Raw genomic sequence first — 20,129 nt, forward strand, 5'->3', positions numbered from 1 at the left:
GGGTAATTTGGCTTCAGACATTTGCTCCCGAGTTGCACGAGCTAAAGGGAGGTGGAAACTCAGTCAGCAATGGGTTCGGATGCTTCGCTGCTGTCCATGCTTCGAGACCGCATAGAAAGGAAGGTGGTCTTGAGACGGGCTACGACTCACGGGCCTCATGGTTGGTGCCGAGAGCACCTTTGGCCGTCTCCTTGACCGTCTCCTTGACCGTCTCTATGACTGTCATTTTGCCAATCGTTTCCTCTGAGCCCATGAAAATACTGGCAGTCTGCCTTTTGGGTGAAGCACCAAAAGGATCAAAGAGATCAAAAGCTCTCAATCGGAGCTCGGATGCCAAGACCAAAAGGCGCTAGCTCGTCTAGTGCGGGCTCCCCTCGGTCAATTTACGCGTGAAGATCGCAGTGCGCGTCTCAAACCCATTTCCATTTGGTCCACTTAATCCTTTTGAGGCGCACAACCAACCCTCAATTATTCCCTATATTTCCAAGAGTCACCACATCTTACGCCCAAGGCAACCTGGACAATCATGTTGTAAATCTCCGCGCTCAAAAGCGATACTGAGATTTCTGTTTGCTCCTCTGCACTGGCCTGCGGGTAACTGCCGCTGCTGCATGAAGGAGACAGAAGTCTGCCCACCATGGCCCCAGGCGTTGCGTCAAATGGCATATACTCTGCCACTTACAGTGGTGTAAGTCGCTGCCCATCCACGTCTTCTCTTACGCGGATTTGGAAAGCAACGCTAACATTCTGCAGGTTCCGGTGTTCGAATTCAATGTCGAGGGGAATCATGTCATGCGAAGAAGAAGAGACCACTACATAAATGCCACTCACATTCTCAAAGTCGCCGACTACGACAAGCCAGCCAGGACAAGAATTTTAGAGAGGGAGGTCCAAAAGGGGGCGCATGAGAAGATACAGGGAGGCTATGGGAAATACCAAGGTTAGCAGAGACCTAGTAGCTTGGATGTTCGTCTCCACGCTCACGGTCCTTGGCAGGTACTTGGGTCCCTTTGAGAGAAGGAAGACTCCTTGCAGAGCGCAACGGCGTCATCGACAAGCTCCGACCCATCTTCGACTACGTCCCTGGAGACAGCAGTCCACCACCAGCGCCCAAGCACACCACCAATTCCAATAAGCCCAAGATTCCCAAGGCCCCAAATAACAAAAAGATACCAAGTGAGTGCTGTCTGCGCTTGACAAGTACAGCTTTTGCTAACGAACAGAACCCAAAGTGAAACCAACCTACAGTCAGCTCAGCGAAGACTACGACAACATCAGCACACAACTCCATGATGATGACTCCCAAGACAACTCTACAATCGCTTCTGCGTCGTTTATGGATGAGGACGACAGATATGTAGGGAGCCAATACGATCCACATTCGCGCAAACGGAAGCGCGGCCAAGATGTCCTTGAGCAGCAGCACATGCTTTACGCTGATGAACTCCTCGATTACTTCATGCTCTCCACATCCGACGCTCCCCTCCTGCACCTCGCTCCACCAGTACCACCAGAACCTTTCGAGATCAACCGCCCTATTGACGACCAAGCTCACACTGCTCTTCATTGGGGCGCTGCCATGGGTGACATCGACATCGTACGATTCTTTATCGAACGTGGAGCCAGTCTGTTTGCCCGCAACAAGAGAGGGGAGACACCGTTGATACGAGCAGTACTCTTCACAAACAATTATGAGAAGGAGACTATGCCGAAGCTCGTACAGCTTCTTGTAAGCACGATCCGAGAACAAGATAACCACGGAGGTACTATTCTTCATCACATCGCCATGACTACCAACAGCTTGGCCAAGAAGAGATGTGCTCGCTACTACTTAGACATTGTCCTCAATAAGATGGCTGAAGTCTGCACGCCACAAGAGTTTACAAGGCTAGTCAACCTGCCGGATGCCAGCGGCGACACCGCATTACACATTGTTGGTCGACACAACGCCAAGAAGTGCATTCGAGCTCTCCAGGGCCGAGGTGTTCGAGGAGACCTCGAGAACGGCAATGGAGAGACCGCCGATAGGATCATACAAGGCCAACGTGCCATTCGTCAGGACTTCGTATCATCATCTCCACTGCCGGACTTTGGTGCAACTAACGGGCACGAGCTGGTTAAAGCCTCCAAAGCAGGACCGGCATCTCACTACCATAGCCAATCCGCCAGATCCTTTAGCCAGTCCTTTGGCGAAATGGCCCAAGACAAATCCCTTCAAGTGGCACTGGCCTACGACAGCGAGATCAAACAGAAAGATGACGACCTAGAGGAAGGTCAGCGCTTGGTTCAAAACGTCGATCACCAACTACATAGCGTCCGACAAGGGATATTCCGACACTTACAAGAGGGAACCGACAGCTACGACAACGAAGAAGAAGAACACCGTCTACGAGAAGAGGAGCGCAGACTAACCACCGAAAGCGAAAGCCTATCCGAGCAAATCCAACACAAAGAGCTTCACCACGCCGTTCGCTCCGAAGAGCAAGCTTTGCCACCTTCAGCGCACCGAAAACCCAATAGTACCATGTCTAACGAGCATGAACTCGAGGAGCAGAAGATTGCCGCGTTGGCGCTAGCAGAGCAGCAGAATAAGAGAAGAAAGTTGACGAGTGCTGTGGTGGTAGCTCAGGGGGCAGCTGGCATGAGCGGACATGGCGAGACGCTGAAGCAGCTTGTTTCGAATACGTGTGGGGTTCATATCGACGAAGTGTCGGCGTTGGCACCGGAATTGTTGGAAGAATTGCAGCAGAGTAAGATGGAGGTGGGGACTGAAGTCGCTGCTTTGGCATAGGGTCATCAGGATGCCACAGGAATGGGACACTGTACAGGACAGGGCACATCATTGTGGGACCTCTCTTTTTCATCATCCCATCGCTGGGTGTTGGCTCCTCAGCTGGAAATTCTGAGTCCGGGATCGATGTACCTATTGTCCCATGCATGAGAGACGATGACCGAAGATAGGGCAGATAGGGTCAATCGATGTACTCCAACTCCAACCTCGGTCGCTAAGGTCCAACGTGCCTTATTCCCCGCTCCTTCTCGCTGGGAAGTCGTCCGGTACGGACGCTTTCTCTTGTCTCTTCGAAGCGTAGCTCACGGGGTCTCGGTTGCGTTAGATTTTCCCTTCTGTGTAAAGCCCTTTACTTTTAGAATCTAGAAAGCCCTAGACAGCCTCTCAACATGTATCAAAAAACTGCGCTCGTAGACGCCGAAAAATCAAAATCAAAATCAAAATCAAAGGACTAGGTGACGAACGAGGAAGAGGAAAAGCCGCACCTATCCATCGATCGGCCCTGCCATTTCTTTTCAACCTAGCACGACAGACACGAGCGGTACTCTACCATGCTTTCCAGTCAACCGACTGACTGGGAGAGGTAGGACAGAGCAGCGCTGTAAATGCAGAATAAGGGGGGAGTTAAAGTGCAACTAACAGTTCAATTACCAGTCGAAGACTAAAGTATCAAAAACATACCTTACTCAATGCAGCATTGCGCCATGCCATGCCATGTCCAGCTTTGCAACTCGGTTCCAAACAAACGGACAAATGAAAACAGGAAAAGAAAGACAAGAAAACGCTATAACCCAAGCACCGTAAGTTACAACCCTGAATCACCGCTGCACACCCATCAATCAATCAATCAATCAATCAATCAATCAATCAATCAATCAACCACTCAACTCGCACCGCAACGTCAAACCGTAGCGCACCCAGATCCCAGCATCTGCACATCCCCCTCCCCCTCCCGAACCCCATCCACGCCACCACCCGATTCCAAACCCTGCATCTCCGTCTCCATCTCGCATCCGCCCTTGCTCCCGCTCTGCACGCCCTGCGAAGCTTTGGAGCGACCGCCATCGTCGGTACATTGGACGCCTTCCATGCGAGTGTCGTCGTTGGCATGCTCATCGCACTCGACGCCTTGCATCTGATTCTCGTCGCAAGGCTCGACGCCGACCATCTTACCCTCTTCCGCCGCCTCACAGCGTTCGACCCCTTCCATTTCATCCGCGACATTGTGCCGGGAGGTGGATGCCAAGTGGGATGAGAATGGATTTGAGCATGTTTGTCGGGCGAAGATTGCGGTCATGGTGACTGGATGACTTGGGATGCTTAGTAGAATTGTGGAAGGTTGTTGATTCAGTTACTGTGTCGCTGTTGAAGAGATAGGATGGTCTTGATGGTATTCGAAAGGTGTTGCTGCGCAGATGGATGGTCTGGAGGGTTGAGGATGAGAAAGGGAAAGGGAAAGGGGATCTTGCCTCCTTTTCGCTTTGCAATAATGCATTATCCCCTGGCAAGCCTGAAAAAGTGAGTCAAGCAAGATTTTTTTTTCCGGCTCATACCATAATAAGAAAAGAGAGCCGAATATTCGAATTCTTGGCACAGAAAATGCGAGAGAAGGTATCCAGGCCTTGGCGAGCATGATGCTGGTTATTCGGTCGCCGATCCTGGTTGATGAGCAGTGCAAGTCCAAGGCTGCCAAGCTAGAAAGACGTGGCAGCAGAGGATGGTGGAAAGACGGAAAGAAGTTCCAGGCAAGTTTGTTCGACACGGGCTTCAAACAACAGTGTTTCTCTCAAGACCCCCTATCTCGTGGTCAGACTTCCTCTTGCCTCTGCCCAGCCTCAGCAAGCTCAAGCATCAGCGCATCCAAAAAATTAGCATGGCCGACCACAAGGCGGAGGTCATTTTCCTCTCGGCTAGCCTCATTGGTGAGCCTTTCGAGCGCCGTGTCGGCTAAGAACAATATCTGCTTATGAGACAGGCGTTGCATCTTCTGCCGTGGCGATGTGCTGCATATACGCAAGATGGGTGATATCGGCGGGGGGGATGACTCGATCTGGTAGCGAAGGCTTGAAGGCATTATGTACGGGTTACCGGATTGTAGTAGCGAGTCTGATTTAATAGTGTGAGAGCGAGGGTGACAATATGACAGGAATGCAGCGGTTGATTGTACTAGAGCACGATCATTGCAACGGCTAGTCGATAAATACAGGCTAGCCCGACATTATAATGCCTTTTAAATCATGAACGGTTCGCTTCGATTGGTCAATTACCTCAAAAGCCGCTCTTACCATGCGAACTCTTGTCATAGAAGGAAAGTTGGAAGCAGATAGCCCATTGCCGAGCTCTGTGGTATATTAATGGATTGCTGGCTGCAGCGACAAAAAGGCAAGACTCAAAGCTTTGCATAATGCGAATGCTCGGTGATAAGACGAAGGTCGGCATGATGGAGCCGTGCTCACTTCGCAAGCTTGCTCAACCAAACTTACGCTCGATCATTTCCATACGTGGTCCCGTCATCATACATCTTTCTGAAGAACACACCTTCTAAGGACGCCTCGCCAACTGAGTATTTTCCGGATGCCAAATGTCCGCCCGACACGCGAGAGTACAGGCTCTTCCTACCACCACACTACGATGCATAATTCCCTTCAGATGTTGGCCACGGCGTTCGCCATCTTTTGCAAGCTCTTGCGCAGACTGCCCTGGCGTCTGCCCTGTCAGACAATTGTTTGCAAGCTATGAGCCCTAGATTAACAGGTGGAGTTCCTTCGAATTCCGAGTGATAGCCGCGGTATGTTGGTCAACAGTTTTGCCAGTTCTCAATGCCTTGCGACGTTGAGTACCGCTGAATTCAGAAATTAACTATCTCGCTTGCCCATTGATAGGGAGGTCTAATAATAAGTAGAAACGTTGGACTGAGTCCAAGGTGTGAGATATGTGAGATTAAACGCCGGGAGACTTTCATCAAGGCAGAGGTCTAAATTCTCAAGCTAACCAAAGCGTCGTTGAAGATGGAGGGTCTTGTTGGTAAGAGATCGCGTTGACATGCTTAGTTGCGTTGTCTGGGTCGTTCCCAGGAGGGGAGTTTGCCCGAGTATTTATGCATACATACTGAGTCTCCGAGTGGAATATAGATGTAGACGTAGACACGTATTTCCTACCTCCTATGGGCTTGGATCATAGGGAACCAAGGCAGCCTGGTGTTCCTGCTCCCCATTCTCTCACTATCTACCTGTCTTGCGAGCCAGCTTGTCTTGAGGATTGATCATCGAGTAGAAGGCTGTGACGACTTCGGAGTTTTTGAGCGTGAAACCCCTCTCTGCGAAGTCAGAACGACGGCAACCGCGAGGTTCTGAATTGCAGACTATCGAGAAACATGGAATGGCATCACACCCTGGTATCACACAAAACGTGAAAGAACTCCAAGCTCTGCGCGGATGCCCGGGTATACTGCGCGTGGTAAGTAGGGGAAACAAATGATTCGCAAGATCTCGAGGGCGAGATATAGGTGAAATGGTGGTATGCTTGCTGGGCTGGCGGTACCCATGATTATGTCTTCAAAGTTGTCAAAGCCTTAGGTTGCACACAGAAATCACGTCCCCGTCAAAAGTCATTAGTCACCGAGGTTTACCCGGCTACTGCTGGCTTCCCATCAAATATATACATTTCTACTACAATTCAGACTTAATAAGCTTAATATTATTGCTCTCTCGTAGTATTCTATATCGCTATAGTATTTTAGTAATTCGAGCCTAAATTTCACTAAGTTCGATTCGATTTCACTTCTTCTAAATCATCGTATAAAGTTTATATTAATTATTTTATTATTATTAATAAACTCGTTTATTTAGAAGATTCTAAATAACCTCGATTAAATTAAGATTAAATAATTATATAGAGTATTCTAGAGTCTTAATCTAATTATTAAATTTTAGCTATATAGCGATATTTTTAATCTTAATCTTAATATTCTTCTTACTTCGAATTATCTTATAACTTAAATTATTATCTTTTTATAAAATATTATAATTATATCTAATTTATAGCTAATTTATACGCTTATAGTAATTTAAAAGCTAATATTTAATATAGTATTTTATTATTATACTATTTTTAATTAACTAAATATTAGAGTTATAAGAAAGATTCGCTTTTTACTAAGAAATACGCTTTTAATATTCTTCTTTATTATTATTCTTTAAATAATAATATAGCTTTAAAGACTTTTTAACTATAATTCGAGATCGATTAAACTTATTATAATAGAATTATAACTTATCTTTATAATATTAAGAGATATTTATAAAGATATAAATTATAATATTATATTTAAAGAATATTAATTATATATTTTTAGAGTTTCTAGTAATATTAGCGTTTTAAAATATACGATTAAATTATATAAATCTAGCGTCTTAATATTTTTCATTTATCTATATAATAAAATATTAGAAATTATTTACTATATAATACTCTCGATTATATTTATACTTATATTCTAATCTTTTCTTTATATTCGACTTTAAAACTTTTTTAACTAATCGTTATTTATATATTTAAGTATTATTAATATATCTTTATCTATTTCATTTAATAATTTAAGAATTAATTAAAATATTATAATACTATAGCTAACGCTTTATTTTTCAATTTTATATAAAAAATTTAGAATCTTATAGAGTATTATAGATAGATTAATTAACTTTAAAAAATTATCTTAAACGCTATTTTTTAATTCTTCTAATATCGAGAGATCTTTAAATAACTCTTTTACGAAGTTAAAAGATCTCTATAGAAAGCTTAATCTAACGCTATTTATATATAACTATAATTAATTATTCGAGTTTATAACTATTAATAACTTTAAAGAACTTAGCTTTCTTATACGTAATAATCTCGTAACGATGAGAACTATATATAGATATATGAAGAGATATATTATCCTTTATTTAATAACTATTTAGAAGTATCTAATGTATATATTTGATGGAAAGTTAGCAGTAGCCGGGTAAACCTCGGTGACTAATGACTTTTGACAGGGACGAGAATGAAGGAGATCAAAAAAACACAAGGTGTTAGCCCGAAGGGGCTTAGCAGCTTGAGGCTAACCGGGAGGGGCTTAGCGGGATCAGGTCTCTGAATGACTGACAGCTCCTACATCACCCCCCTCCACCTAACCCAACCCAACCATGCCGCCCAAACCCCGCCCCACCGCCCGCGGCGACTACCTCGAGACCGAAACCGGCAACAAAGTATCGCGCAAAGCGCAACTCTACGGCACGCAGCACGTCTTCCTCACCGGACGCGCCGTGATCCAGCCCCTGGTCTGCATACGCGGGGACCTGCGCCCCACCGCTCCCTCCTCCTCCACCGATCCGTCATCCAAACCCACCGCGCCGACCTACGCCACCTCCATAACGATCGGGCGGTACACGTTCCTCAGCACGGGGTGCGTGCTACGGCCGCCGTACCGGCTGCAGCAAGGCGCGATGGTGTACTCGCCGCTGAAGATCGGGGACCACGTGTTCGTCGGGGAGGGGTGCGTGATCGAAGCGGCGAGTATCGGCGACCATGTGTATATAGGGAAAGGGGCGATTGTGGGGAAGATGGCGATTATCAAAGACGGGGTCAAGGTGCTGGAGGGGGCGGTGGTGCCGACGGGGATGGTGGTGGCGAGTGGGAGTGTGGTTGGGGGGCAGCCGGGGAGGGTGTTGGGGGATGTGGGGGACGGGTGGGGGGCGCACGAGGGGATGGAAGGGGGGGGATATGAGGGAATTGTGGAGGAGTGTGGGATCGTGAGAGGGGAGGGTCGGTTTGGGGAGAGTGTCGACTGTTGTATGCATTTGCAGGCGCTGCGAGATGATACCCATTGCTGCGGTAGCGATAGCGATTAGATTTGATTACTGATTCTCTAAGCTCAAGGAAGTTCAAACGCCCGCTCCGCAAGCCCGGCTTCGGGGGGTGATGGTACCAAAGAATGGCAAAAAGCCCTATGATGGTATTACAATTGCATATTTCGCTTGCTGAAAGACCAAAGAAGACGAGCCATGGGCATGAAGAAGCGAGATCTGGGGTATCCTGAAGGACAGGTGTTGTACATGTCGGTAGCTCATCGAATGGTGGACGGTTCGTAACAGAGGGCTGGGGACGCCTATCTGGCCTGTCGTTGCGGGGGTGTCTTGACGTTGTTGGATAGCCAGCCCTGGTTGTAGTCAGCAGATATCCATGAACATCTGTAGAATTGTGTCTTACCAAGCCTTCAAATAGACCTTCACCAGTCGTAGCGCAGCTCGGCACTACGTACCAGATCCTGTCTTTGAGCCGGCTAAGCTTCAGACGCTCTTGCACTTCTTGTGGTGTCATTGCTTCACGCAAGCCGTCAGCACTCCTCCCCTAGCCCGGGATGTAGCTAATTCTCACCTCCTGGTATGTCTTGCTTGTTCGCAAATACCAGCAACAGCGCCTCTTTCATCTCCCTATCCAATATGATCTTATGTAGCTCTTTCCCCGCCTCGTCTATCCTTGATCGGTCGTTCGAGTCGATGACGAAGATGAGACCTTGTGTTCCTGTGTAAATGTTCCCAGTCAGCCATGCATCTTTCAGGCAGCATTTCCTCCGCATGAATGGATCTTGCCATACCAGAGAAGTAGTGCCTCCAAAGAGGCCGAATCTTATCCTGTCCTCCCACATCCCAAACGTTGAATTTGACGTTCTTATACGTGACAGTCTCGACGTTGAAGCCGACAGTAGGGATGGTAGTGACGTCGGAGTTAAGCTTCAGCTTGTAGAGGATTGCTATAGGCCATTCTCCGTCAGTCTGGGCTTGCGCAGGCATCCGGTGGTGGACCCTAGAGTGACCGAAACTTACTGGTCTTTCCTGCGGCATCTAAGCCCAGCATGAGCAGGCGCATTTCTTTCGATCCGAAGATTTTGCCCATGATCTTTGAGACCGAGCCGCCCATGCTTGTGGTGTTGATAGCCTAAAGTCCTTCGGGTTCGAGCCTTGTCGTTCCAATGATCCTTCTGGTGTCTGATTCGTTGATGTATTAGATTGGATTGCCGTTTGAAGCTTAATATTTAGAGGAGCGAGGCAATGAGGACGCGATTATTGTTCGTCTTGCGCAAAACAGATGGAGCTGTCAAAGTTGCTCGTACGGAACTTGCGTTGCGCATATATGTTGAGTATGGAGTTTATGGAAGGTTGCTTTGGCTTGTTGAAACGATGGATTTTGAAACACGCTGACATGCAGGCTCTCGGGAGGCGCCCCTTTCGCCAATCTTACGCCGCCGTTTCCATTCCCCCCTTAGTCTAACCAAATCATCAGCCACGAGGCTTGACCCCTTTACTTTGCATTACATTGCCTATGAAAGCAGGGGAAGCATTGCCTGAAGACGCGTGATTTATAGCTCTTGGCTTATGGCTTATGCTGGCTCAGGGGATTGAGGTCTGCGTGCATCAGGTGCTGCAGGGTATTGTTGAACGAAGATTCTCGGTTTGTCGCTCGCTATCCTGTCTATAAATATTATAAATTGCTGTCAATTGATCCAAATATGCAGTTGGGTATCTCAGATGACATGATCCATTTCCTCCCCAATCCAGACGCCATGCAGACGTAGCCTCACTTGCTGCTGACATCTAAGACGAATCTCCGTCCAACCTCCATTTCCTGGTCTTGGTCATCCTCAAATTTCAATCTATACACATCTTTCTTTGCTCCTTTCACCTCCGCTCTGTAGAAGGTAGTCGTTTCTGGATACCGAGCAAGCACTTGCTTTCCAATGGGGAAATCTGGGAGTGGGGCATCGGGCCCAGGGATTGCTATCAATGCTGCAGCTGTAGTCTTGTAGACTTGACCTGGAGCACCATTTTCGTCTGGTTCAGGGTCCTGCACCTCGTATCTGGTCTATAGTCAGCAAAGGAACAAAATTCGAGGTCAGATTCGACCAGACTTACCGTTTCTTGTTCGCGATCTCAGAAATAGAAGTGATGTTGCACTGTATCCACTGACTTCCATCCTCCTTCTGCTTCGCTTGCTTATACGCAACCTCAGCCCCGACAAAGAATTTTCCAGCCCTCTCCCCAGCTGGCCCTTTACTTCCCTCCGAACCCTCTTCCACCTTGACAATTGGCTCCTGCTTCACCTCTCTCGGCACGGACCCGGTGCGTACGTTCTTGATCTCCTTGACCCTTGCGGCAGGCAAAACCACACTCGGGGATGGAATGGGTGGAGCCGGAGAGTCTGCTGCACCATCTGTTTCGATTTTCTGTCGCTTTACTTGACGTGATTTTGCCACTGCCTGAGGTGGCCGGACGGGCTCGGTTTCACTGGCTGAGCGGAGAGCGGCGAGGATTTCGATATTTTTGATCACATCGTTAGGCTCCTCTTTGAGGATCTTCTCCTCTTCCTCCGCCAGCCTGACCCCTTCACGGTATAAGGCGAGAAGCTCGTCAATTTCCTTGACTGTAGGTGCTAGAGCAAGCCCGCAGTCAGTATGGAAGTCGGGCAAACGCTAACGAAAATAAGAGGATAACGTAGTGTAGCTATTTTGTAAGGGAAATTTGCAGAAATCTTGGCTGGGGCCAACAAAGGCCTTAAACATCACATGGATAATGTGATACGCGTCTGCGCCTTGTTGACGAAGGAAGCAAATCGATGCGGCAAAATAACAGTCAAGATCAGAAGAGTGCATCAACTTCCGTGGCAGAACTTTCAAGATGGACCTTAAAGCCAGAAAGGAGACTGCTACTGACTCTTCCCAATCTTCGCTTCCATGTCAACTTGGGCTTTCGCGATTTCAGCGGCCTTGGCATGGGTCGTCCTGAGCCTTTTGATGTCTGTGACAATTTGACTCCACATGTTCCGCTCTTCGTGTGCGTCCGTGGCATCCTCCTTCGTCAGCCCACCTCGAGGACGGTTACGAGCCGCCATATTGGGGAAATGAATGAAGGGTTCCGCGAGTATCTTCGGATCTTGCAACAGACCACACACTGCCTCACTGCCGCTAGGAGTTAAGGCTCCGGGTTTAGCAGCAAGCCCTGGCTGTAAGGCTGTAAGGCTGGAACCGCCGTCATTTCGATGAGCAACTCATGGAGTTGAAGTCATTCCCAACCTTTCCGCAAAGCAGGCGAAGATTCTAGACCTCCACCAAGAGGAACTTGTAACTATATTTTATAGATCATCAAAACAGTAGCAAGGGAGATGCAAGTTCCACTCATCCGCTTGCAATGCGGTATGCTCTCCACTTTTGCTTGAAACGTCGTGACTAAACCTTCACAGGAGTCAATAGCTACGAATGGGGTAAGATAAGCTACCCTGATTGAAGAGGGTTCTTGTTCTGATATGAAATGCAGGCAAGGTTGGACACGAATCGGCAGCGGCCAAATTCGCGGCAGCCACCCCTTCGAACAAGCTCTCCATTCAGCAAGAGAAGCCATATGCGGAGCTGTGGATGGGAACGCACCCATCTCTGCCTTCCAAAGATGTAGAGACGCAGAGGAGCCTTCTTGACATGGTTCAAGACAACCAAGCACTTATGTCAACGGAGATTAGCAAAAAATATGACGAGAAGCTACCGTTTCTGTTTAAGGTTCTTTCTATCCGCAAAGCATTGAGTATCCAAGCACATCCAAACAAGAAATTGGCGGAGCAGCTTCATGAAAAGGACCCCAAGAACTACCCAGGTATGATCCGTTAACCAGATCACGCTCACAGGTCTGATATGTCTGGTTGTAGATGACAACCACAAACCCGAGATGACCATAGCCGTCACACCCTTTGACGGAATGTGCGGCTTCCGCCCCTTAAAAGAGATTTCACATTTCCTCTCTACAGTCTCATCATTACGCAGCCTTATCGGCGAATCTGCAGCTAAAGACTTTGAGAACGCTGTGAGCGGACACGAGACATCTGACAGCGAGAAAGATGTAGAGAAGAACAAGAAAGCTTTACAAGCGGCCTTCTCCACTCTGATGAAGATCGATAAGTCTACCATCGCTTCTGCAGCTAAGGAGCTTGTGGCTTCCGCCGAGAAGGAAGGTGAGAAATTCGCAGGTGGCGGGGGACCTTCGAATGGAGGCAAAGAACTCGCAGACCTGGTCATCCGACTGAATGGCCAGTTTGAGGGAGATATTGGTCTCTTTGTGCTTTTCTTTCTCAATTATGTGAAGCTGGAGATTGGCGAGGCTATGTTCTTGAAGGCAGATGATATCCATGCGTACCTTAGCGGAGGTGAGTCAAACTCTGTATCCAATCCTCGCGAAGTCGACCTTGTCCACTGCTCGGGTACGATACCAGTCTTATCATATACGCAGACATCATCGAATGCATGGCCTCCTCGGACAACGTCGTCCGAGCCGGTTTCACCCCCAAATTCCAAGACATCCCCACTTTAACAACCATGCTTACCTACTCCTACGCTCCCATCTCCGAGCAAAAGATGCACCCCACCGACTACCCCTACGTCACTCTCAACAGTACCGCATATTCTTCCTCGTCATCCGCCATCCTCTACGACCCTCCAATTGAGGAGTTCAGCGTTGTGAAGACCGAGCTGAAGAAGAAAGGCGCCAAAGCTACGTTCGAAGCGATAGCAGGTCCAAGCATCTTCATCTGCACTAATGGCGAGGGCACAATCTCCGTCGGGCCGAAGACTGAAGAGGTGAAAGCAGGGTTTGTTTACTTCGTAGGGGCCACGGCCGAGTGTGTTCTCGAGAGCCAAAGCGAGGACTTCACGACCTTCAAGGCATTCTGCGAGCTGAGTGGTAAAGAAAGTGCAAATGGAACTAAATAGATTAGCAGTGAGGGCTTGGGACGAATTATGCCGCTAGGTTTTCAGCTTTCTTTGATACACTCATAAATTCCAAGGCGGCTTCGGCTGAAATGCCTTCATATCCTTCTAAGCCAGATTCTCACGTGCTGAAAGGATCTTGTGGAATCTTTTCGGTTCTCCGCAGCTAGCCAGCAGTTCCACGTTCGCTGGCTTTGTTGTGCCATCTTTGGTCTGACCGCTAGCCTCATATACCTCCTCGATTTCTCTCTCTTCGTTTCCCTTTCCATACTCAATTAGGATTACTTCTGGGTTCTGCAGGTCTGCGGGGCCTCTCCGTGGAGTACATATAACCTTGACGATCCAAGATGGAGGCACCAAAGCCACTGTTGGCCGACCCAAGCTGATTGGCCCACAGGGCGAACCATTCTTCTTTGTATCATTCAGCTACACAATGGCTTTGTCCACCCTCGAGACTTCATTGTGTTACACCTCATTGGGATTTAGTACCAATCTTCGGAAACAACGCATTGTGTTATAAGCTCTCCCTTCGGGTGCGATATATATACAGGATTGCGCTCTACAAAGACTACTCACTCATCTCTCCCATCCCGCTTTCTTTTCATCGCACTGTCCTTCGACAGTCTTAATCCTCAAGGAAATTAAATCTCTCCTCCCCATCCACTCGTCTCACCTCCTATCCACCAATTCGACTTACTCCACTAGGCATCCCGCAGACAGCTCCGCATCCGCACCCAATGGCTTACCAACCCCGCTCCTTCCCACCAGCCACCATTCTCAAAACTCTCGGTATCGTCACCGCAGTCTGCCTGCTCGTCCTCATGGTCCTCTACGTCGTCTACGCCGGCGGGCGACGCAAGGCCCGCGGCCAAGGGCCCCGCTCGGCCAACCTCCGGGCCCGGCGCCCTCGTGACGCCGAGACAGGAGCCGCCGGCACCGCAAGACGCAATTGTCGGCATGTGGACTCTGTGGACACTTTGCCGCGGTATACGCCTAAAGAGGAAGGAGGTGTGGCTCCCGCTCCGCCCGAGCAGGTTCATGGGAGCGGGCATGATGGGGTCGAAGAGGAGGGACCGAAGCCGCCGGCGTATACGTTTGATGCGGGAGGTCCGGGCAGTGAGGGTGAGTTTGGGGAGGCTGGCGAAGGCCATGCTGGTCTTCCGGTTTCTCCGGATCCGGTGCATATTTCTAGATAGATAGGGGGCCGGCTGAGAAGAGACGGGATGGTAGTGGGTCAAGGTTCTAGATTCACGGCGAAGTACGGAGACTTTTAGTCATGATTTAACACTCCAGCATGTATAACACCGTTCTTGTCAACACAGCTTATGTTTCGTACTAAAGTTCCATATTTCCATCCTCCCTTTCTCCTTCCTCCAAACACCAACCTCCCTCAAAAAACTCCAATTCCAAAACAACAGCAACTCCCATTCCAACCGCATCAACCTCGACAATCAACCCCTACCCTCACCCACCCAACTATCCAGCACCATGCCCCACCCAACCCCCTCCAACCCTCCCCCTCACCAACCCCTACAAATCCGCTCCACCAACGACGGAAACATCGCCTTCCTACTCCTCATCGCCATCTTCTCCGCCGCGGCCCTAATCCTCTTCGCCGTCTGGGCCTCTTCCAAACTCCACTCCCCACGACCACGACGGCGCCCAGGAACCGCAGCGGAGGGCATCGAGCTGGGCGGAATCCCGGGCGCGGGAGAACGCACAGCCGGAACGGAAGACGCAGCCGGGGCGGGCCGGGACAAAGACGACGGTCTCGATGCCGGCGACGGCGAGAGCTACGCTGAGCGTAGCGGGTCCACGGAAACACAGATCGACATGGCGCTCCCCGTGCCGCCCGCTCGGGCGTACGGGCGAGATCGCGGAGAAGGATTGCACGGTATGTCTCCGGTCGAGGGTGTGGAGATGATATGAGGGGGGCTTGGGTTGGAAATGCTGGTGGTATGGTATGCTATTTGAGAGAATCAGAGAGGGACGGGTAGAGGAGGGATGTCAAGTCGCTGTGTTGACCGTACGGAAAGGCAACGAACAGTTGGTGCCGTTTCTCAGTGTGTAGAACTGTGTGCTCAAAGGAATCATCACACAAGCCTTTCTTTCTTTCTTTCTTCTCCCTCTTTTGTAGACTCTGATCGGACTTCGATTCGCAACGTCGTGATGGGTGTTTTATTGTCGCACGAGATCCAGACCCGTCCTACCCGCAGGGATCGCAAATAGTGCAAGAAATATGTAATCCATCCGAGTGCCCCTTCCTCGTGTGAATCGCGATGAGAGATGCAGGCAGTGTCCCGACCTCCTCCAGGTACGGGTGCCAGGAACAGTATGATGCACGACGAGAGCACCTTAGGGGAATAGATCCCGTCGTGGGTTCGATTTTGTTCGAAGTGATTGCAGAATTGTGCCGACAGACAAGGAGAAAGGATCGAGTCAACAAGACGATGGTTAAGCATCGCGCATCACTGAGCACAATATTTAGCGATCGTATATATTTTTCTAGTAAGCACAAGCGGACTCGGAATACTTCGCTTGGCATGAACGCTGAACAAGTCGCTAGATAGAGACTCGAATTCTCGACTAAGACCGATCTCAAGAAGGAAGAATTGCAAAGGTCAAGGGACCAGATATAGGAGCGATGTCACGTTAATAGCGATACTCTGGCAAGTCATGGTGAAGGAACCAGGCAGCACCCAAAAGAACAATTGTTTTTTTTCAATAGCTCTCTTCAATGCATCGAGTTTGCCTATCATTAGATCCATCATTAGGCATCACGGCTCCCCAGGCCAGATACTATCCGCCAGCTCTCTAACCAGCGTTAACTTATTGACCATATCATGCTTCTTGACTGAATTCCCTGCCGAGTGACTGGCAAACCCACACTGCGGGCTCACACCCAGTCTCTGCAATGCTTCTTGTCGAGTCTGATTGTTGCCCTCCGCCACGAAGTCAGCAGCCTCATGCACTCTCTTCTTCATCTCCTCCATGTCCTCCATCTCCGGGAATTTGCTAGTGATGACACCAAGTATCACGTTCTTGTTCTTCGGCAAACTCTTCAACGGCTCAAAGCCCCCTGCCCTTGGTGTGTCGTATTCGAGATAGTATGTATTCACGTGCATGTCCTGAAATAGCTTCTTTGCAACGCGGTCGTAGCCGCCTTCCGAGAAGTGACGGCTGTTGACAAAGTTACCGCGACAAATATGCACTCCGACATGCATATCTGCGGGGCGTTTGGAGATGCAGTCATTGTAGAAGTCAATGTACTCGTCGAGGGTTTGGTCTGTCGTTTTGGTGTTTAAAGGGTCTTTCTTCCAGCCTTCGAGCATTTTTTCGGAGCAGAAGTCTGCGCATCCAGTCAGCTCAAGTATGGTACCATGAGGAGTGATGCTTTCTTACAGGCAAGATTGGGGTCATCGATTTGAACGTTCCTCAAGCCATTGTCGTAGAGGATCTGTAGCTCGGTTTGGTATGCATTTGCAATGTCCGCAAAGTACTCCTTGTCACTTGGGTAGACGTCTTTGGGGTACGCCCTTCCTTCCTTATACCGCATGTGGTACCATTCCGGTGCCGCCAAAGTGATCTTACACTCGTGTACTCGCTCTTTTGGCACAATGCTTTTCAAATAATTCCATTGATCGACGTAGGTACTTCCAACGTGCTTGATCTTGCCAGTGCAGATGACACTTTCTCCTGGCTTGTGCCCCGACTCTGTGAAGGCTGCAATGTCGGGCATGTACATTCGGAAAATGTCGACGTCGGGGTTCTTGATCTCCTTGAAGCCTTCCAGGCCCGGGAAGAAGGTGCCCCAGAACACTGCAGTGTCGGCTCAGCATAGACACTAGATGTATGGCACGGGCGGGGAACGCACTATGGCGTCTATATTCGCCATCTGAGATGGGATGGAAGCCCAACTTGACCTGGGTATCGACAATGTCCTTCACGGATGTGTCTTCGATACTCGTCAATTGCTCCTGCTGAGTCTTGCCATTGTCCAAGTCTGCGCGTGTCTGAAGGAGATTATCAGGCCGTAGAAGAGAGCCTAGGTGCTCTGCTCTGAAAGGAGGGTCTCTGTGCAGGTTGGAAGCCATGGTCAAGGTGGATTGTACAGGTCTGCGTCTGGGAGTCAATTCCGAGTCGAGGTCGAGGAAGCCTCAACGACTTACATGCGAGGCCCACAGATTGCAAATGGAAGAAGGAGAATTTGGAGAACATGGTAGCCTTTCAAGCAAACAATAGGTCGAATGTTTAACAGGACCGGCAATGACGTTGGATGTGGAGTGCCGATGTGAAAAAGAAGTCGACGGCACTTGCTCGGGTCTGCTCCCCGCATTTTGGCATTTTGAAGCGTTGGAAAATGCCAAGCCTACGAGAGCACGCTAACGCATGTTGTGCATACCTTAAGGTATTCACTCTCACACGCGGATAGCGAAGTCGGTAAAGTAAAGTAGTAACGCTATATCACATCTTCCCCAACGACCGCATAGAGAGTGTGGACGTTAGATATTGCTAACGGTAGTATACAGCGAGAGCGGAGTAGGCTCGAGCAACTCTTATTGGAGTCGGTTCAACATATCTTTCCCATGTCCCAGAAACGCCTTCGTGGGCGGGGGCAGGTTCCTGTTCTTCTACCTCCGCTAACAGCAAGCATCAGCTTTGAAATAAAATAGTTGATTCGGTTGCCTCTAAAGCAGATGAGCCAAATGGACAAGGGCGTCTGAGATACATGGGTAAGGACTCAGATATTGTCATAAATCAACCTATACATGCTCAGTATGCTCGCTATGCCAGTCGTAGATTCATGAACATCGCATGCCTTCCCAACCCACACAATTACTCCTTGCTCAACATAGGCCTAACACCAGCCAAACCTCTTTGCCGATCAGACATTCTTTCCCGCCTCGTCCGGATCCAAGAACTCTGTCAACGCCCGCTCTGCATCCCAAAACGGCAACTCCCCTCCCTTCTCATCATCGGAGCCTTCTCCGCCCAACCCCTCCGCCTCCCAGTTTTCTTTGTCCCTCTCCACGACATCTCCAGCCATTTCAACCCAAGCCTTCCATGCTTCGCTGACAGGCGCTATTTGTCCAATCTTGACCCACTCCACACTCTTCGTAATAGCTATAGCCTTCCATAACGCCTGCGTGAAATTCTCATGATCTTCTCCGCCTTCGTAGACTTCCCGTTTTACTTTGTAGCATGATAGATCCCAGTGCCATCGTGGGGGTAGGGCGGCCACAACCCAGTATGCGGCGTTGAGGATCATGTAGGCGGCTGCGAAGGCAATTTGGAGGGGTAGAGTGGAATTACCGAGGCAGATGACGCCGAACATGAGGGTTATGGTACCGATGAGAGAGACAATCCTGTAGATTGTGTCGCCGAAGGTGTACTGGCATTCTTCTGGATGCCAGTATAGCTCTCTTGCAATGTTTTCGTCGCACTTGACCACTAAGAAGGCGCCATGGGGATATTTAATTATGATGTTGTCTCTTGGCACACGCCTTTTCTGTTTCCTTTTCATGAGGGTAAGATTCCAACGGCTGCCGAAGCCGATGAGGGTGGAGAGGAGGGACAGCAGTATGGTAGCGAGTAGAGCAAAGCCATCATTCCGTGCTATGGAGAGAGCCAGTAGGGCGACGGACATAGCTGTCCCCAGTAAGGAAAGCCATGCTAGGGGTCCCCAGGTATAAGCTGAAACTGTAGAGGTAGGATTGGGTTTGCTGATGCGTTCGCAGCGGACTGCATAGGCTGGGAGAGGGTGTACGCTGTGTACTAGATGTGCTATGTGGTTGACGGAGTCCCGAATGCCGCCGCTGCGGGCACCGACCACTTTGCCAGTGTCGGGTTTGAGGCTTTCAGGTCTTGATGTGCGTATGAGAGCTTGAGGGGCGGGCAGGAGACGAGGGAGGAGGGAGAACTTGGAGAGGGTGGAGACTTGGGCATTTGCCTTGACGCAGGCTTCACCGAGGATAGCGAGACTGAATGAATTGTGGTTAGCGATCTGGAGCTTGGATGAGGCCGTGGGCAAGGGCCAGGCTTACAAGCCGACGATGTCAAGCTGAAGGTTGTAGAAGCCGCTTGACGCATTTTGTGAGCTGCCCCCGCCGCTGTCCAGCCAGTTTAGCATGGTGGAACGTCTGGAGTAAGCAAATCTAGGGTATCAGAGTTCAGTTGTTAGATGAGTTGATAATTGTAGGTATGGTGAGACGATGTCTTTGAGGTTAGCAGGCGGAGGCTCCTCTTCTTGGCCATGTCTCGGCACTCAGCCCCATTTAACGGAGCAAACGCCAGTATGATGATACCATGCTCTCTTGGCACCGATGAGGCGGTTCTACTGGTCTCATGCTGCGGCTGTAGAAAAATGCTGCAATACGTAGCAATCGAAGATTTTGGTAAAGGGTACTCCTCACTCGTAGAGTCGTAGGATTACCATCGCTGTCATGTTATTGATGCGGAGGAATGATCCCCCACGGAGCCGAGAAAGTCAAACTTCTAGCTCGGGTGTAGAGTACTAGTACTCTGACCGTCTCATGTTGCTTCCTGTCCCCA

General features: G+C 49.3%; 9 protein-coding genes across 9 annotated transcripts; 4 read left to right on the top strand and 5 right to left on the bottom strand.

Annotated features, from left to right (window-relative positions):
• Nucleotides 1-637: 637 nt before the first annotated feature.
• HO133_002018 (uncharacterized protein) lies at nt 638-2,791 on the top strand (the record flags this gene model as incomplete). The annotated part of the gene is made up of 4 exons (XM_037292946.1): nt 638-688; nt 754-940; nt 997-1,176; nt 1,224-2,791. 4 exons carry the CDS (start codon nt 638-640, stop codon nt 2,789-2,791), a joined length of 1,986 nt encoding a protein of 661 aa, XP_037150599.1.
• A 682-nt stretch (nt 2,792-3,473) lies between these two features.
• Nucleotides 3,474-4,088, bottom strand: HO133_002019 (uncharacterized protein; the record flags this gene model as incomplete). The annotated part of the gene is made up of 2 exons (XM_037292947.1): nt 3,474-3,513; nt 3,709-4,088. The coding sequence occupies 2 exons, from the start codon at nt 4,086-4,088 to the stop codon at nt 3,474-3,476; spliced, it is 420 nt and encodes a 139-aa protein (XP_037150600.1).
• Nucleotides 4,089-7,977: 3,889 nt separating this feature from the next.
• On the top strand, nt 7,978-8,651 carry HO133_002020 (uncharacterized protein; the record flags this gene model as incomplete). Its single annotated transcript, XM_037292948.1, is given in 2 exon segments — nt 7,978-8,623; nt 8,638-8,651. The coding sequence occupies 2 exon segments, from the start codon at nt 7,978-7,980 to the stop codon at nt 8,649-8,651; spliced, it is 660 nt and encodes a 219-aa protein (XP_037150601.1).
• Nucleotides 8,652-8,939: 288 nt separating this feature from the next.
• On the bottom strand, nt 8,940-9,751 carry HO133_002021 (uncharacterized protein; the record flags this gene model as incomplete). The annotated part of the gene is made up of 5 exons (XM_037292949.1): nt 8,940-8,990; nt 9,041-9,153; nt 9,209-9,355; nt 9,429-9,584; nt 9,658-9,751. 5 exons carry the CDS (start codon nt 9,749-9,751, stop codon nt 8,940-8,942), a joined length of 561 nt encoding a protein of 186 aa, XP_037150602.1.
• Nucleotides 9,752-10,408: 657 nt separating this feature from the next.
• HO133_002022 (uncharacterized protein) lies at nt 10,409-11,719 on the bottom strand (the record flags this gene model as incomplete). Its single annotated transcript, XM_037292950.1, has 3 exons — nt 10,409-10,688; nt 10,744-11,260; nt 11,542-11,719. The coding sequence occupies 3 exons, from the start codon at nt 11,717-11,719 to the stop codon at nt 10,409-10,411; spliced, it is 975 nt and encodes a 324-aa protein (XP_037150603.1).
• A 270-nt stretch (nt 11,720-11,989) lies between these two features.
• HO133_002023 (uncharacterized protein) lies at nt 11,990-13,580 on the top strand (the record flags this gene model as incomplete). Its single annotated transcript, XM_037292951.1, has 5 exons — nt 11,990-12,020; nt 12,068-12,088; nt 12,142-12,471; nt 12,524-13,018; nt 13,102-13,580. 5 exons carry the CDS (start codon nt 11,990-11,992, stop codon nt 13,578-13,580), a joined length of 1,356 nt encoding a protein of 451 aa, XP_037150604.1.
• Nucleotides 13,581-14,314: 734 nt separating this feature from the next.
• Nucleotides 14,315-15,506, top strand: HO133_002024 (uncharacterized protein; the record flags this gene model as incomplete). Its single annotated transcript, XM_037292952.1, has 2 exons — nt 14,315-14,755; nt 14,919-15,506. The coding sequence occupies 2 exons, from the start codon at nt 14,315-14,317 to the stop codon at nt 15,504-15,506; spliced, it is 1,029 nt and encodes a 342-aa protein (XP_037150605.1).
• An 848-nt stretch (nt 15,507-16,354) lies between these two features.
• On the bottom strand, nt 16,355-17,913 carry HO133_002025 (uncharacterized protein; the record flags this gene model as incomplete). Its single annotated transcript, XM_037292953.1, has 4 exons — nt 16,355-16,926; nt 16,980-17,396; nt 17,452-17,693; nt 17,747-17,913. 4 exons carry the CDS (start codon nt 17,911-17,913, stop codon nt 16,355-16,357), a joined length of 1,398 nt encoding a protein of 465 aa, XP_037150606.1.
• Nucleotides 17,914-18,462: 549 nt separating this feature from the next.
• HO133_002026 (uncharacterized protein) lies at nt 18,463-19,707 on the bottom strand (the record flags this gene model as incomplete). The annotated part of the gene is made up of 2 exons (XM_037292954.1): nt 18,463-19,558; nt 19,622-19,707. 2 exons carry the CDS (start codon nt 19,705-19,707, stop codon nt 18,463-18,465), a joined length of 1,182 nt encoding a protein of 393 aa, XP_037150607.1.
• Between the last annotated feature and the right edge of the window lie 422 nt (nt 19,708-20,129).

Source organism: Letharia lupina, assembly GCF_014066315.1.
Source record: "Letharia lupina isolate WasteWater1 chromosome Unknown contig_14, whole genome shotgun sequence".
NCBI lineage: Eukaryota > Fungi > Ascomycota > Lecanoromycetes > Lecanorales > Parmeliaceae > Letharia > Letharia lupina.